At 43.0% G+C, this 18,066-nt stretch overlaps 2 protein-coding genes and 1 long non-coding RNA gene across 3 annotated transcripts in view; 2 read left to right on the top strand and 1 right to left on the bottom strand.

Moving 5' to 3' along the window:
* The window catches only part of LOC116318277 (zinc finger homeobox protein 4-like), a 17,372-nt gene extending 13,501 nt beyond the window's left edge, over window positions 1–3,871 (top strand). Inside the window, exons 10-11 of the mRNA XM_039615492.1 lie at window positions 17–682; window positions 781–3,871. Of these exons, the coding sequence (XP_039471426.1) occupies window positions 17–682; window positions 781–897 (783 nt within the window). The 3' untranslated portion in view covers window positions 898–3,871. The remainder of the gene's footprint in view (window positions 1–16; window positions 683–780) is intronic.
* The window catches only part of LOC120441218, a 14,506-nt gene extending 1,063 nt beyond the window's left edge, over window positions 1–13,443 (bottom strand). The window contains exons 1-2 of the long non-coding RNA XR_005613890.1: window positions 13,329–13,443; window positions 12,746–12,958 (exon numbers count right to left, since the gene is read on the bottom strand). This is a non-coding gene — a long non-coding RNA (uncharacterized LOC120441218). The remainder of the gene's footprint in view (window positions 1–12,745; window positions 12,959–13,328) is intronic.
* On the top strand, window positions 12,430–17,973 carry si:ch1073-390k14.1 (deoxyribodipyrimidine photo-lyase). The gene is made up of 9 exons (XM_031737296.2): window positions 12,430–12,980; window positions 14,674–15,241; window positions 15,375–15,686; window positions 15,793–15,965; window positions 16,063–16,147; window positions 16,242–16,474; window positions 16,605–16,799; window positions 16,918–17,143; window positions 17,267–17,973. The coding sequence occupies exons 1-9, from the start codon at window positions 12,759–12,761 to the stop codon at window positions 17,809–17,811; spliced, it is 2,559 nt and encodes an 852-aa protein (XP_031593156.2). The 5' UTR covers window positions 12,430–12,758; the 3' UTR covers window positions 17,812–17,973.
* Window positions 17,974–18,066: the final 93 nt, after the last annotated feature.

Here is an 18,066-nt window from a genome sequence, read left to right as displayed (position 1 = left end):
TTCCTTCTTTTCACAGGTTTGGTTTCAGAATACACGAGCGAGAGAGAGAAAAGGGCAGTTCCGGTCAATGGGGCCAGGATCCAGTTTCAGCTTGGGTTTGAACCACTTGCGATGCCCATTCTGCAGGGCTCTCTTCAAGGTGAAAAGTGCTCTAGATGCACACATGAGGTCACGCCACTGGGCAGAGGCTGAAAGAGCAGGCTTCAACTTAACAATGAGCAATGGATCCAGTGGGCAGTCTGGGATGGCTATGTCTGTCATGGACAGACCGGGTCCATCGATATCCTCCAGCCCAATCCCAAACCACGGCCATGTCATCAGCAACCGAGAGTCAAGTATGAAGTTACCCCTAACTACTTTGCCTATAACCACTCATCTAAACAACCCCGAGGAGGATGATGACTATGAGGAAGATGATGAGGAATACCCGTGTGAGGAAGGTTCCAGTATGGCTGACCAAGGGTCTCTTAGTCCTGAAGGATCTGTGGGTCCAAGCTCAGACTGGGGTGAGACACAAACTCTGCAGCAGCACCACCATCAACAACAGCAGCGCCAAAGGACACAGATGAGCCACTTCCAGTTACTCCAGCTAAAAGACTTTTACAGAAGCCATCGCACACCCAACCGACAAGAGTGTGAGACACTGGGCCAGGAGCTGGGACTGCCTCACCGTGTGGTGCAGGTAATTGCTTTTAGGTATTTAAGATAAAAAAGAGGAAAAATCTTTAAAATGATATTTGATGATTGTTGACATTTGTTTTGTTTAAATATTCTTTGTAGGTTTGGTTCCAAAATGCCAGAGCTAAGGAGAAGAGGGCCAGGAGCCTGAGCTCTGACTCTGCTGAGAGGGAGCATGCTGAGCTCTCGGCGGGAACAGGGGAGAGAGACAGAGCTTAGAGAGGCGGACTGCTTCCTTCAACTATGTTCGCACCAAAACCCCTCCTGCAGTTGCCATCTTCCTCCAAACAAACACCATGTCCACTTGCTGCCAACCCTCTAACACGAACGCCCCAAAGAAGCCGAGTTGCAGTGGCCCAAAGACAAACTCTCTCAGCTAAAAGTAGGAGAGAGCACAAACCACGTCCTGTCAACCACAGCTTTCCAGTCTTCATATTTTCCTTCAACTCTTGCCCAAGTCTGTTCTTTCTAAAAAGAGCTTCTCTCCTTATTCAGTCAGACACCTTACTACAACCAAACTCCACCTTGATTAAAACCAACCAGATGCCACAGAGGCCAAAGAGCATTCTCAAAGTATGTGACCTCACTGCCCAGCTAGACCTGCAGTCTACCTCTCAGTCTGCACGACAGACTCACAGTGGGCCCTCCACCAGACCAGTGCTAGATGACTAGCTGTGTAGCATGTAGTGCCAGTCTGTACGAGGCTGGAACAAAAAAAAATGTCAAAGAGATTTTAGTGTAAATAGAGAGCTCCAAAAAATAAACTTGAAGAAAAAACGGTTAGAAGTGGAAGAAGAAAAAGAAGAGGAAAAAAAAAACTGAATTGTATCCTTGAAATACACAGGGATATTAGCATAGAGCTTTTGTAAAGACTGACTCAGATTCCAAAGCTCATAACCAAAATTTTACATGTCTGTGGATTTCGTTTGAACACGTTTGTTTTCAATAACAAACTGCAGAGCTGACGTCTGTACGGTGAAGGGGTGAGATCTGCAGCTGGCATAGGTAAGCCGAGTACCAATAGACTGACACGGTGCTAGAATGCAGCTTCACCCTCCAAAAGCCAATGATGAGTCTTCTGTTGTACATGTACTCCTTCTATGTTCCTTTAGTGGATAACAGCCCAAATAGCACAGAAAGTAAAGGCCAGTTTGTCCCGAAAGGGGCAAACTATTTTTTTATAGCACTCAACCATTAAACTGTATATGAAAACTTTAACCAAACTCGAATTTACGTTGTGTGTGTTTAGTCATAGTTTCTTAATATAAATCTTATGGATTGAGATAAACTGTCTTGCTTCGATATAATAGTGTCATGATTATGAAAAGATTATGACAGCTTTGATATGTTCAGGCGAGGTGACTTACTGCCTTTCCGTTCTATTTGAATATACCAATGGCTTACCAATGTTATGTGATTAATGTAAAGCTTTCTATGCTCAGGTCAACAGCTCAACATGGCTCTGCTTCAAATGTGATCTTAATACTGGACTTTTCTGTTTTTAAAACAGAAGAGACACGGTTTAACCATGGACTAAGTATTAAAGGATATCTTTAAAAAAAAAAAGGAAAAAAAACATCTCTGTATTTCAAAGATCTGAGCTTTTCACCTCTGAGTAATAGATTGTTACAAAAAAAAGAACCTTATTGAAACTAAAGTGTTTAATAGTGTGAGGGGTAAATGTACAGTATTTAGCTTTTGTATGGTTGACTCGAGACTTCATTGGATGTTTGAGACATGGCTCTCTTTTCCACTTACAGAAAGAGAGCTACTGCGCAAAGCTGAGAAAAAACTTCGGATGTTATTGATGTTATTTTTGTACACTTAATTTATTTTCCCTCCTTTTCTCCCTCCCCACCTACCCACTTTCCGCTTTTTCTCACTACCTTTCTTCCTCTGTTCATTTGCAACCAGTCCTTATTCTATCTGTAATAATGATAATATAACAATAATAGCTAAACAATAATTAATGCTTTAAGACAAAAATCCAAAGACGTGATAATACTTTAACCATATGACCTACAAAAAAATAAGCGCTACTGTTTACTTGACGATGTATTGCTGTTTTTAAAGAAGGAAGGAGTCCCTGTATCTAAGCTACTGTTTTCTGCCTCTCATAAGCACACTGGAGACTGTAACCAAAACCCCAAACTAGAGCCATGGCAGTCTGTAATATAGCGGTTGAAGAGTTTTACTTCTCTTGAGAAATGTTGCAGTTTATTTTTCTTTTATACCATAGTGTTGAACTTCAGCCCTTAAGGATGTCCAGTTTGCTGCTAATGTACTGTAGTTTCTAACGATACTGTAGAAAGATGCATGCTCTGATCGCTTTACCACTAGGCTTTAATGACTACAAACTGTAATGATACCTGTGATGCTGTTGATAAACTGCTCCTCTTTTATTATGTTCAGAAACAAATGGATATGTGGGGCTCAATTCCATCAAGTTTTTTTTTTTTTACAGTATCATAATAATTACTCTTTCTCAGAAAACAGAAATGGCTTTCGTAATATCAGAATTTTTTTATTTCTATTTTTTATGTTAAAGCTTCCAGTCTGAGAGAAACCCTCCGGGGGCATTTACTTCTCAATGCTTAAGGAGATACTGCAGTTATTTGAAGGAGTTCAGCCCCAAACCCTCTACTGGTTGATGTCTTTCTGTGTTGCAATGTCTCTTGTCCGTTTGTCCAGCTTAAACAGCTTTGCTAAACTCAGACTGACATCACAGCCGACTTTCCAAAGGATGTGGACTGACTAACTCTGTCATGTTTCGTTCTTAACTAACCAATGTTTACGACAATACCAATGAGCTTTCTTCTGTACAGAAATGTGCATTCCAAATACCACAAAGGCAGTTTTTTTTTTTTTTTAAATATACTGATTATTTCAGATTTAATTTCTCTCGTATTCTCTTGATCTTAGTGACTGTAAGATGTACATATTGGAGTACTCTATGGTGAAGAGACTCTGTTATCCTTACTGTAGGTAAAACAATTCTTTTCATTTTTTTTTTCTGGATATGTTGTTGCCATAGTGATGACCAAAAAGATACCTGTGATGTGCACCTGTCCTTATGTCCTGCTCCAGTGGTTTAGTGTGTCTCTATACTCTCCCTACCCCAGTTGTGCTGGTGTGTGTTTCTCTTCCTTTCCCTCCCCGTACTCCACTGAGCTAAATAAAGTCTGCTTTGGTGCACGCTCTGGTCTCATCCCTTTGGTGTAGCCGAGAGAAGCCATTTTGTGAATGTTGTGGTATGCGAGGGTGTCTGCTTGTTACATGTGTGTTTCATATTCCAGGTTGTATGTTCGGCGGCGGTGTGTGTCTGGCTTGGGAGGCTTTTGATGTGCAGCCGTGTGTGCGTAACACGGCTGAGTGTGGAAGGCGTTTGGTGAATGGAGCCATGACCTCTGGGGTCACTTCATTAATTACATCTGTGACATTCAGCCAGATGAGTTTCCTTTGTGACTAAATGATATGATGAATATTAACGACCTCGGATGAATTACATTGCTGCTCCTGCTGCTGCTGATGATGATAATGTGTTTTACGACTCTGGGAGAGAGGGGAGGAAAATTGCACACTACAGCACATTTAGGACACACAGATTTTCATATGCAACATTTCAAAGACCACAGCTTAGGTTGGTAGAGAAGATTTTATTATTTGCTCATTTCTTATGTAAAACTTCCCAGTGGTTGATGAGACAACTTGCTGGAGAGGGGGAAAAAAAACTTAAATGAACATGGGAATGTAGTGTTCCATCAGACACGCGCACAAGTCGAGCACAAACCTGTATCTGCTTCTTGTTCTCTCGCGGGTAGCCCTTCATTTAACTGTTACACAGAAATGCGGCAATGGAAGATGTAACCGTGAAACTTGGGGTTGTTCTGATTGGGTTTGCGGGGAGGAGACAAGCAGATACATGGCGAGAACAATAGGAAGGTAAACACAGAAAAGGGCTTGAGATAGCTTCGTAGCTCATGATAGCCATCTTAGAAAGTCATCCTGATAAAGTGATCCCCCACTATTTCTCCTTCTCCCTGTCCTCCCCCTCTTAATCAAATGAGTACTGTGCAGCTGGTGGGGTTGCGGCAAAAAAGGGGGTTCGAGTGAGTGTATGCGTGTGGAGAGTAGGTGGAGGTGGTGGGGGCTTTGAGGGATAGCGTGAAATTATTGCCTGCTGGTGTATATGTGTCACTGGGGGTAGTAGGGTAGAGAAGGGGGTTGGGCTGGGGAGTAATGTCATTGCCTGCTGGTGTATCTGTAGTGGGGGCTCATTTAGATTTAGATTGGTTATGTGAGGAGAGAGCTGAAAGGCCAGCTCATGTTTATGCATGAATCCCAAAGCATGCTGCTGTGGTGGAGCCCCGAGTTAAAGAGACAGAGCTGAAATATATTTGCACATTCAGACGCACCTCTGTTTCTTAGGATAAGGCTTGAGCTGAAGCGACGCTGCGCTATCAGATTTCAGTCAAGTGTGTGCATGTGTGTGCGTGCCTGTGTGTGCGTACCTGTGCACACAGATTACACCTCAGACCAAATTAATATATTGCTTTAAATCCAAAATATTAAAAAGATGTCAGTTTTTTTGTTTTTTTTGAGGGGGTATTTTTAACTACAGCCTTGACCACCCTTTTCCTGACTGTCGAGACGAGTGCTTTGGAGTCCTCTACAGCTGATGCGGAGGCTACACTGAGTTCACGGGAGCTTCCCACATTACACTCACTCATACCCAGAGAGTAATCAGTAAATGTCTTTGAAGGAGAGTTTGTTCAGCACTTCATCAGGTATAAAGTGGTTTTTATTTGGAAATGTGGTCCCTATCCATCTTTTAAATGACTTTTTAATGGTCGTCACACCATCCTAATCAATCATGTGGCAGAGCTAGCCTGCAAGCGCAAATACACTCTATTTATAATTCCTATATTCTGCAGCAAAAACCCGACTCAGTGTGCCTCTCAGTACTGTAAACAAACAGATACAAAATCAGTGGGTTTGTCTTTCCGATTTTGTGGAGACATTGGAAAAACTTCCTTTAGCAATCTCCAGCATCCTGGTTATGAGGTACCCCGTGTAATTTGTCTTTATATTACATCAATAACTTTTTCAAAGGAAGGATAGAGTAACTTTTTTCCCCCAAGTAGTGCAGTTTATTGTTGTTCTTCTGTGTCTCTTTATTCAGGCCCACACTTCATGAAGGCTCCCCACCCACCGCCACCACTCCCCCTCCCGCCTCACTGGCGACCACAGTACTTTACATCTATAATGAGATACAAATACGCATCAGCAGGACAGTGTCTATGCCACGCGTCACTCTGTGAATATTACTCACACTTATTAGCTGGATTATGTTAATCTTTACACTTTTTGCTCACAGACAACAGACTCCCCATGATATGGGGGTGGTCACGGCAGCAAGAGTGTGTTGTCCTGTGTGTGTATTTCTGAGTGTGCGGCTGCATGTCTGTTAAAGTGATTGCCATGTTGTCAAACTGATCTGCATGAGAAAGGGTGGTCTAATTACATCACTTATGCAAATGAGAAATGCACACAGGCAAGCACATACATACACATCGCAGAGGTCAAAAAGACAGTGCAGGCTGCCCCCTTATTGACTAACACAGGGTGGCATCACCACCTGTCAGAAATAGCCCTGTGCGCACACAGTACACAGAAGTTACAGGCTGTTTCGATGCACACCACTCAGATAAATCAGAAATGGAAGTCGATTGGTCAAGCTCACATTAGACTAAAGCACTCAAAATGTTATTGGAAAATGTCCGACCGCATATTCAGTGATTAGTCTTTTTTTTCAGACTGAAACACTGATAGTATCCCTGTTGGAATGATTGATTGAGTCTGACACATTTTAATTAAGCCCAAATTAAATGAATCGGCTGGCGGACTATAAAACATTGCAGTTTAATAACGAGCCCCTACATTTTCCTTTTTCCCCCCCTCTTCCTTCATCCAATCCCATTTTGGCTAGCCGCACCAAATAACCTCTCTCCATTTAATGATATGCAAATGAATTTTCATGAACCCCATGATCCCATGCGATGATTAAACTGAGATGACATTAGCTGCCATGCTGCTGCTGCTGTCAGTGTTTCTGTCTGCCTCTTTTCTCTCTCCCTATCTCTACCATCTTCCTTTGTATCCACGACAACAGCCAACTGGTGATATTAACAGGGTTCATTGTCAATATTCCCTTTCCTTCACCATTCCTTGAAATTTCCTTTGTGAGAAATGACATTTTGCATATCCGCTGTTATTTCAGAGAAGTTTTCCCAATGCCAGCAGAGATGGCGAATCAGAGAGCTGGTTTCACTGGTTCTCACGCCTCATGTGGTAGTGTGCGCACTGCAGACATACAAGTTACAACAACTTTACTACTATTACTGTAGTAACATTACATAGACGATTTTAGTAACCTTCCACATCTCTTCATTTTCCACTTTCAGTGCTCCCCTCCCACCGTTCCGTTTTAGTCTGTATCCAGCTCCACCTCTGCTGTCGTTTATTGTACTCCATTTGCATAATGAAGCCCAGGCTTAATTAAGATCCCACTGGAGTCTGGAGCCAAGGATGAAGGAAGGAAGGATGAGGGAGGGGGAGGGAGTGAGGGAGGAATCCGGCGTTCCTTAGCTTATCCGCACGTGTCCAAATAGGAGGCACAATTTAGGGGGGGAGAAGAGCGTTGACGAGCGATTAAATCGCTAATTATGATCGGCTGTTAGAATTAGTGTGTGGCTGTTAATTAGCTGCAGATGAGATGCCCAGACAGTTGCCCGCCTCTGATGACTGCAGAACCCTCCCTGACTGGCAATAGAGAAACACAGCTTGACACCCTGGAGATGATGCCAACACATCCCTCCCTTTAAACACACACAGCAGTCTGAGGGGATATCCCTTTAAGAAGATCCCAGGTGTGCAAGTGCAGGAAAGAGGCTCTTCATCATCCTTGTCCACCCACTCCCACTGTTCTTCGTTAAGCACAAAATTCACCATTTTCCTCCTTCTGCATCCGTTATTCATTTTGCTCATTATTCCTCTCTTTCCACATAGTCTTTCTGCCCATACTGGAATGGTATGATCCCTCCTCTTAGATTTTTGTAATGGGCAGCAGCATCCTTTCAGTGTAGCAGCTGGCACTGAGCAGAGTTGGCATCACAGAAATAGTTTTTCTCAGAAACTCCCACCACGGCTACATTTGTAGTTCTGGTTGTAGTTCTTTTTTTGCCGCGGCATTTAGTACATTTTAGTGTATCTTTTGATTGTGCCCGCGAACGCCTCGCAGTTTGTGTTTGGCATGGTGCCATCTCTGTTTCCAGTCTTTCCCTTGAGGGGATGCCACCGCCAAAAACGTTCAAGGCATCCGAAATGTTTTGCTCACCGTACGGAGGTTTCTGTTTACTAATGTGTGCATTATGTTGCTTTGGCAGCGTGCCATCTTTCTCCCTGTGCCCTTGCCACCCCTGAAAAGATGCCATCACTAAATCGCTGGCAACCGTTGCCCGGGCACCTCTTCTTGGCTTTGTCCAAACAAACAAATGGTGATTAGTAGCAAATCCTCGGAGGTGAGTCCTCTTGTCTTTGACTATGACAGTTCTCCGCCATTAGCTTCGAATGCTTCGGGCATGCCACATGTACAAACTGGCATGCTGCCCGTTGGATGGCACGCTGCAGCTGGTATAGAAAGGCAGAAAAATCTAATAACGGTTACAATAATTCCAACGCTGTTTCCCATTCTGCGACCTATCGTCCATTTACAAATTTAAAGTATTGTCCATCTTTCTCCTCAACATCCTATGATTCCGTCGTTTATCGATATCCGAGTCCTCCTCTGCCTGCTGGCATCTTACTTACTTCTATGCTCCGCTATCCTCTGATATTTTTCCCATCTTCCCTTTCTCTGCCCAGTCTCTTGTTCGTTACGCCCCATTATGCCTGTGCCAAGGTGCCACCATGGTAGCAGTATGGAGGTCTGTTTCTCTTCCTCTTTCATTCTTATTCTCCTCCTCGCCCCTTTTCCCATGCCCATGCCCGCCCCTGCTCAAGTCCTGACTGGATGGCACTGTGCCAACCTGCCACCGCCATCGCTCTCATTTGTAGCTCATCCCTCCGTTGCCCTTCCCCCTGTCTCTTCATTTCCATCCCTCTCTTTTCCCCTTATTTCATTCATTTATTTTCTAACAAAAAAAAAATACCGCTTCAGGTTGTATGCAACACTTTATATGTTGCACCGCTATATATGAGCAAGATTACTTCACAGACATAGAAACTTTTCATTCCTTAAAGTCACTCTGCAAATCTTTGCTGTCATTTGAAAGACTTTTTTTGGCACCTGAAGGAATGCTCTCAGTGACTGCCCTGTAGGTAATTACAGCAGCACTCACTTATTCCACTGAGACAAGAGAAGGACGAAGAGAGCCCCGAGTTTGTAGAGAGCTTGTGCTGTTTTAATTAACTTTAACCAACCCCCCATCATGTGTGTTTCCCTTCACATCTCCTAGAGCCTTGAGTAGGTTGTGCTCGTTCACACACGAACAATACAGCAATATGATTGATACGATCATCAGTAAAATTGATTGTGTACCATTGACCTCACCCACTTTACCAAGATGACCCTTGCTCCCTTGTTTTTCTTTTTTTTTCTCCCACTCTTTTAATTCTCTTGAGTCAAACAAAAGCTGGCAGTGGTGGTGGTGATGCTATTAAGCAAATACTCTCATTAGAACACAAAACATAATGAATATGTAAATGGTGTGTGTAATTTATGCATGGGCTGAGAGACTTGTTGTCTATTCAGCCCTTTATTATACTCTCTATTTTTATCCCCTTTTCCTTAAAAGTTCACACTCTTATGCCAATTTACTGCTTTTCTTAGACCACATCCTGTGAATGAATCCTTGGGGGACTTCTCGAGGTCTATCTATTGTCTCCTTTATTTTGCCTTTTTTTGTCTACACTTTTCTCCTTGCCTTTAACCATGGTTTGTACTCTCTAACAGTCTTTTTTCTCTGTTTGCTTCTTTCGGCTCACATCCTGTCCTCTCCAAAAACAAACCCTGCAGTGACGCATTAAACCAACAACTGAGTGTTTGAACAAGGTCTTTCTTCCAGGAATATGAATACTGAATAATCTATCCAGTAAATCGCATCCGGACCTGATTGTGTTGTATTCTCTGTTTTCCCTTTGTCCCTCTGTGACTGTGTTGATCTTAATGTGTGGTCCAAACTGTGTGGCAAATTGAAGCGTGTCCTGATAGACGGAGAGTAGCCTTGCTCCTGTCTAGGATAAACACCTATAATACTCTGGCTCCCTTGGCAATCACCATAGCAACAAACCATGGTACCCACGTGAGTTGCATAATAAGATGTTCCCCAAGACCATGGACCATAAAGCGACAAAGTGACAAACTAGACACCCGCAGCACTGGCTGTAAGACAGAAAAATTCATTTTGAACAAAACAAAGGTTAGGTTTGACATTTGAATGGTTATTTTCTATTTGTCAATAAGCTCACGTCAGAAAACACGCACCCTTACAAGCACATACACCTTTTCTGTGTCTCCAGACCTTAACAGGTGCTGATGAGCTGCAGTCAGTGATTGTAATGAGCTATCGATCACCGTGGGAAAACAGAGGGACAGAGAAGGGTGAGGGAGGCAGGGGGAACCAGAGGACACACACACAAACTGAAGGACTGCCAGAAAAAAAATAAGAAAAACTTCAGATGAACTAAATGGAGACAAGCTGCCTGAGACAGAGTATCAATACTTGCTTTAATCAAGACTTCATCTCCCATTGTTCTGCTTGAAATAGAATTCATGGGACTGTGTTTTCTGTGATCCCAGGTTTAAATGGAAGTGGTCAACTCAGAGCAGTGTGTGGATGGGTTGATTTGCGAAGGATGACCATGCAGACATGCTTGCCATGACCAAGTACAGATGCCAGTGAATGGCACTGACGCAGTATCTCTATATTCCCCTCTTTTTGTGCTGTATGCATGGAGTGAAGGCAGACAGCTTTAGGGAAGGGGGAGGTGCGTTGCGTGTGTGTGTGTGTCGTGTGTTGGCTGGCGTTTCAGATAATGAAATGCAGCAGGGAACAAAGAGCTGGGGGCCCCTATTCTCTGTGCTGCAGCTTCATTTTCACTCCCGTCAGTCTATGATTCTTCTAAACCCTCTTTCTTGTGTACATGCATGCATGTGTGTGCATGTGTGTGTGCGTGCATGTTTATGTTTGTATGAACCAGTTGTTGTTATGTGCACGAGTCTCCCCTCCTCCTCCTCCCCCTGTTAGCATTCTGCATGGCAGATCCCCCTAATGTAATAACTGTGTCTGCATGTCTAATTTACAGCAGGAGAGAGTAAATAGCCTGTGGTTAATTACAGTACGTGTGTGTGCTTGTGTGTATGTGCGTGTGTGAGTCTATGCAAGTGTCTACATGCGCGTGGGTGTGTCAGAATGATTTATGAGTTGCAAATAGCTACACTAGTGGCCCGTTTCTCCTCACTTAGTTTTTAATCTGTCTTTCCATTAATTTTCCTGGAGACGTTATTATGGTTTTATAACAATGTGCACGAGGATGCACATGTGAGTACACGCGTGTGTTAATGAGACAGAGGTGTGGACATTTCGCGAGTATCAGCGCTACGTGGGCACCTGGACTGCACTTTTGCTTTTCCCCGTTCTGCTTCTCTATTTCCCTTCCTTCCTTTCCCCCTTTTTCTCTCTTTTGGTGCTTCATTCACCCTCTTCATTGAGAGCCACAATGAACACAGATCTTTATTGACAGTACACGGTAGAACATGGAAACAGCAGGTCAATCCGTTTAGCCCAAGGGCCGATACACCAATTCACCAATTTGTCAGTGTTAGTTTGAAAGAGAAAAGCAGCTAATCTCTCCTCTCTGCTCTCTATTGATCACACACTTAGACTCCACTTCTCTGTCTAAACACTATTGATTCTCTCTCTCTCTCAATCTCTTTCTCCCGCTCCCTCTCTTTCGGTCTTGCTCTATTCACATACCACAGCACTCAACACCATATTCCCTTCTTACACTCCCACTACTTTTCACATAATAGTTTTGAATAACTCAGATCGTATGTCCTTGTTTGCGAAGCCTTGAGTCGCATTTTAGACGAACACTTGAGAATATTTTTTTTGTATAAGTAAAATAAGACTTCTGAGTAATTCCTGTAATAGTATCACAAGTGGAGCTTATCAACTATACAAAGCATTTTAAAGTTTGCTCCACAAGTGTCACAAATCATTGTCCCCTGCTGTGTACTTTCAAAAGCTTATTCATGGTCTCATTAAAAAAATCAATTACTTAGCAACCCTTCAACAGTCTGAATACAGACTGTGATTAAAAAAAAAAAAAAATCACTGCTGGGTACACCGTCTCCTGTCTCCTGGCTTTGTTTTTCAGTCACATCACAGGCTGCTCTTGAAAAAGGCCACATTCCTGTCAAGATGAAGGCTATGTAAAAATTATAGAGTGATTATCCAAAGGAAGATGCCCCCCCCTCCAGCATTTTAACATCACTTCAAATTGAACCAAGGATCTCTATTTGATTGGATTTTGCTTGTGGCGACCCTGGGCATGAAACATTTTAGTTGACAGGTATAGATTTGGCAGAGAAATGATTGTGTTGTGGACAGGAAGATGAAACACAGAGATCGACTCAAATCTATGTCAAAAGCAGGCGTTCATATAGCATTTATTAGGTCTATATTGTTCTGCCATAATGCCAAGTTAATGAAATGTAAACAAGGAATCCCATCTGTTACTCACAGGCTGTGAAAGGAAAAAAAAACAGCCCAACACCCATGGGCTTTACTAGCCTCCTGCATAGCTCATTTATATTAGATTTGTACACCCCCTACTGGTGCTTTTTACTCATTACAATTTACCTCAGGTTACAAAACATTTGACACATGGCTTGTGTAACTGAAAATCAGCTGTTGTTTGGTAACTGGTAGTTCAGGAGGTTGAGATGATCGTGAATACAGAGCTTAGGCTTTTAAACTTTTAAACAAACTAAAATTTCAGTCACCTTTCACTCGAAGATGCCTCCTTCAGGAGCGGATGCCCAAGCCACAGTTAAATGGTGGTTAGGGGAAGTACTGGAGGGTCGAGAGGATCCCGAGGGTTTCTTCGCCATGTGTGTGTCCATCCTGGGGCACCGAGAGACCCGCTCACAGTTTCTGTCCCTCATCGAGCCTCTGTCCACGGGTGACAGACTCCTGCACGCCAGTCTCACCTCCATCTACCAGGAATATTTCACCAAGGTCAGTAAATGTTTCAGGAATAGAATTGCATTTAGGTTGGAGAACTTGTAACACCTAGGGTTAAGTCAACAAAAATAAAATACATACAAAAAACGACACGAACAAAACACAATAAGGAAGCAGCAGAACTTAATTAAACGACTGGCGTTTTTAGAGATTAACTTTAAACTCCAGCATTTGAGGATACAAGTAACTTTAGCTAGCTAGTTGTGTTAATCTTAGCATAAACGGACCAACTTAAAAGTTTTTGCTGTCACTTTTTCATTTTACCTACTAGCCTAACCTAAACTAAAGTAAATAAATACGTAAATAAATAAATGAAAACATAAATAACTATTAATGACTTACTCATGGCGGTACAGAAGCAGCTCTACACCGAAACTGCAAACCACTGCCAAGGCTGGAGTTTCGCCCTTTTGAGAACAGGGAGTCCCTGGATCTGCGTTAATTTGTGACACTTTCTCAAGAACATCAAGATGATGTCTCCCAATTTTTTGTATTTGTAGGGATTTGTAAGGATGTTTTTTCCAAAAATGTCTAAAAGTAGCTTTGATAAAGTGTTCTAAATCATCATCATATTATAGGCCAATAAGTCATTTATAAGAACTTAAAGATGGGTACTCGTTTTGGGAAAATTGCTTTTGTTTGTTTGTTTGTTAGGCCACTTAACAGTGACCTATGAGTCAAGCACAAAAAAGCACTGAAATTTAATGCATAACAGACAAGTTAGGAAAGAACCAATTTTAAATTGTATCTGTAGGCACTCTGTATTAAAAACACATCATTTGTGTAGCTGAACTGACGAAAAATGTCAAAGATAACCCATTTGACAGACATAAATGTTTGTTTGTTTTTTGCATCAACAAGGTTATTTTGAAACCAGTTATCTGAAAACTTGGCATTTCCTTGGCATTTTGTGCAGCTAAACAATTTGAGGAAAGTGGACAAGTGCAGGACAAAAGAAGTGGCAGGTCTAAAGAACTATCTAAAGCAGATGAACAGTATCTGAAAGTCATGTCCAGAAGAAATAGGAGAAAAAATCCAAAAAAGACCTGACATAGGACCTGAGAGATCCATGTGATGCTGCCCATCACAGCAGGACGGAATCTCAGTGGTGATAAGGATTAGGGCATCAGGACCTCCTGGAATCTAGACATTGGTGGTGGAGATGAAGATGGAGGCTTGAATGGAGCCTGAGTGACAAGAGAGAGGCAGTGATGGGGAGAAGTTGGGTTAAAAGAAGGTGTCTGCAAGGAAGAATGACAGGTGCGCAGTGAGATTTAGAGTGTGCAGAGTGAGCTGATTGGCTTGAAGAATGCCGACAGAAATATGATTGGACTAGACCAGTGATGTCACAACCAAAGTTGACAGCTTGGGAAAGTGGAAGTGATGTAAAGTTTAGATTAGCCACCGACACCTGAGAAAAAGACAGATGTGTGACTACAGATCTTACACATAAGCTTCATTAGTATGTGTCCCTTATGGAGTACTTGATGAGTGTAAACCAAGCCTTGCCTGTACACACCCATCTAATTAAAAGAGATAATACATTTAAATAAATGAAACACCTTTGGTAGTTTTTGATAAAAGCTAATGTCTTGTCATTTAGAGCATAGTGTACACATTCGTATTTTTAAACTACTAAAGAATAGTTTTAAAAGTAATAACAGTGGTTGTCCTGATTAAATTTTAGACTGAAGATGACGAGCTGGAACTTGCTTTGGCTCTCTCTCTACTGGATATGAAAGGTCAACCTCTGCAGTCTCCCAGCCAAGAAACCCAACCGCTGCAGTCTGGAGATGCTCAAAATCAGAGAGGATCTGTTCAGATGAATTCCATATTAAAGCCTGAAGGAAGCAACTGCACCAATCAAACTGGATCCTGGAAGAGAGAGAGTGCACCACAGACAGCCAGAGAGATGGAGTTTCAAATAAGTACGTATCCTAATAAGCAGACACTCGGGACAGGTCGGACTGTGTGTGTCTCAGAACAGGAGGGAGATGTGGATCAATCACAGAAACCAAAACGCTCTAAGAATAGGCGGCAGAGGCGAAAATGTACTGGCCAGCACCTTGTAGGTTTACCCTGTTCTCCATCAGCAACACCACCAGTGTTACTGTGGTTCAGGAGGGATTTGCGGCTGTGTGACAATCCTGCTCTCGTGGCGTCACTAGAAGTGGGTGCACCTGTCATACCTGTCTTCATCTGGAGCCCTGAAGAAGAGGAGGGAACAGGCGTTACAGTGGCTATGGGAGGAGCTTGTAAGTTTGATCAAGGAATCAGTGGTTATAGCAATACTTTGTCTCAGTGTCTTCATAATAGTGCTTGACGAAATCATTGTTTGTAAGTCTCTGTATTCTAATTGTCTGAATGTATCTTCCCTTTTTTAAATAGGTAAATACTGGTTGCATCAGGCATTGTTGTGTTTTTGTTCATCTTTGGAGCACATTGGCAGCCATCTTGTCTTCCTCAAGGCAAATGGGGAGATGACAAGTGCTGAATCTTCTCTGAAGGCACTTAAGGAGCTGATAAAAGACACTGGGGCAAGAACAGTGCTGGCTAATGCCTTGTATGAGCCCTGGCTGAAGGAGAGAGACGATCTGGTAGTATCGACTCTGCAGAAACAAGGTGTTGAATTCAGGATGTTCCACTCTTTTTGTCTCAGAGACCCTTATTCTGTCACCACAGAGGGCGTTGGCCTTCGAGGTTAGTCAAAGTGTATTTCTATGTGCATACTGGGTTTGCTGATAATGTATACCTAAATTACAATATGGCTATTCGGATGAACTTTTATTGTTTTTCTATGATGTAGGAATAGGTTCAGTGTCTCACTTCATGAGCTGCTGTAGACAGAACCCAGGGACCGCAGTAGGAGTTCCCCTGGACCCTCCGGTATCTCTCCCTACACCTGCCCACTGGCCAAAGGGGGTCTGTTTGGATGAACTAGGCTTGGCACGCATGCCCCGCAGGAAGGATGGCACAATGGTTAGAAACCAAAGGTCTAAGGCAAAACAAAACAACTTAAAAATCATTTAAATCACGCATCTGTCAATGTTTTCTTTCTTTTCTCTTTGGCATTCAGGTTGACTGGGCAGTGAACATTAGAAAGACCTGGGATTTTAGTGAAGGAGGAGCGCAAGCCCGTCTAGAGGCCTTTCTTCATGATGGTGAGGCACCTATTGTTCAGTTGGTTATCTGTATTTGGAGCAGTCTTAACAGGCTTGGCAATGAACAACACCACATATTTATTTCTATTTCTAGGTGTGTATAGATATGAAAAAGAGTCAGGCAGGGCAGATGCTCCAAACACCAGCTGCTTGTCACCCTATCTTCATTTTGGTCAGCTCAGTCCACGCTGGTTAATGTGGGATGCCAAAGGAGCACGTTGTCGACCCCTAAAGTTCCAACGCAAATTGGCGTGGAGAGATTTGGCTTACTGGCAGCTCACGCTGTTTCCTGACCTCCCATGGGAATCCATCAGACCTCCATACAAGGTGGAAATTAGTTATAGACTACGAAGTGTACATTAACCATACCATAACATTTTTTTTGTTACCACGTCAGTTTATTAATATGTAATAAAGGCCTAAACCACATTATGGATCATTTTACATCCACTGGCAGGCTTTGCGGTGGAGCAGTGATCGGGGCCACCTCAAGGCATGGCAGCGAGGACGAACAGGGTACCCTCTGGTCGATGCAGCCATGAGGCAGCTGTGGCAGACAGGCTGGATGAACAACTACATGAGACATGTAGTGGCATCTTTTCTCATTGCATATCTTCATCTGCCTTGGCAAGAAGGCTATCGCTGGTTCCAGGTGAGATGCGTGTGCACACTGGGACTAATGCACTCACAAAGATATTGCACCAAATGCCTGACAAATATTTATAAGTACTACTCAACTTCCTGTCTGTGTCCAACTCATGCATGTTTAGGACACCCTGGTGGATGCAGATGTTGCCATTGATGCAATGATGTGGCAGAATGGGGGCATGTGTGGCCTGGATCACTGGAACTTTGTCATGCACCCTGTTGACGCAGCAATGACCTGTGACCCCTACGGTACCTATGTTAGAAAATGGTGTCCTGAACTTGCAGATCTGCCTGACGAGCTTATTCACAAACCCTGGAAATGTCCTGCATCCATGCTGCAACGTGCAGGTGAGAATTTCTATTGTACTTCACTTTTTAAATAAGATAAATTTATGGAATCATGCTTTGCATAGTTTAGTTTCAACAGTTAATATATCGATTTATTACATCGATGCTGTCCTCACGGTTTAGGTGTGTTGTTTGGCCAGTCGTATCCCGAGCGAATAATTACAGATCTCGAGGAGCGAAGGAATCAGTCTTTGCAGGATGTAGCTTTGGTGCGCAGGGAGTTTGAACAGTATGTGGACAAGCGCTCAGGCTGCGATTTGGTGCCTTTGCCCCCACGCCTGGTCTCTGAGGCTTTGGGTTTATCACACAAGGATGGGGCTGTGGTGACACAAGGAAAGCAGTTCCTGTTGCCTGTCATCACTCGCATGGAATTCAAACACCAGCAAGAAGATCCGGATGCTGATGCCACATCAAACCCCTACAACGCAGTTTTAAAAGGATACGTGAGCCGAAAGAGGGACGAGACCATTGCTTTCCTTAATGAGAGAGACTTCACTGCCAGTGTAATGCATGAGGCAATCCAAAGAAAGGAGAGGCTCAACAGCGATTATCGGAGAATGGAAGGGCTCCCACCGTCTCCTTCACCTCGAGGAAGGGCCAGACGAACTCCAACAGCCAAGGACAGGTTCTCTATAGTACCCGGTGGGGCAGTCACTTCTCTAAAGTGACCAAGACTACAAACTTTTAAGTCATTTGCCACAGAATGTAAACATATAACAAATTTATTAAGTGTAAAAATGATGCCAAAACATAGTCTGCCAACGTGGATGGGGAAAATATTTGTGGAAACAAAGTATATTGCAAGGGGGCTGGGAAATACTCTCAAAGGTTTATATTCATCTCAGGTACTGCATTAAATAATGGCAGCATATATACATACACTTCATATTAGTGCGATTTATTTTTTATTGAAGCTGTATATA

This window comes from Oreochromis aureus, linkage group 7 (assembly GCF_013358895.1).
Source record: "Oreochromis aureus strain Israel breed Guangdong linkage group 7, ZZ_aureus, whole genome shotgun sequence".
NCBI lineage: Eukaryota > Metazoa > Chordata > Actinopteri > Cichliformes > Cichlidae > Oreochromis > Oreochromis aureus.
The sequence above is the reverse complement of the archived record's forward strand: the minus strand, read 5'-3'. Positions and strand labels throughout refer to the sequence as shown.

What these genes read in the sequence shown, in the direction of transcription:
- si:ch1073-390k14.1 (XM_031737296.2), top strand. Translation starts at nt 12,759, where the DNA reads ATGCCTCCTTCAGGAGCGGATGCCCAAGCCACAGTTAAATGGTGGTTA. An exon ending in GCAGGAAGGATGGCACAATG is followed by an intron (nt 15,966 to 16,062) that starts GTTAGAAACCAA and finishes TTTGGCATTCAG; the next exon opens with GTTGACTGGGCAGTGAACAT. An exon ending in ATCCATGCTGCAACGTGCAG is followed by an intron (nt 17,144 to 17,266) that starts GTGAGAATTTCT and finishes CTCACGGTTTAG; the next exon opens with GTGTGTTGTTTGGCCAGTCG.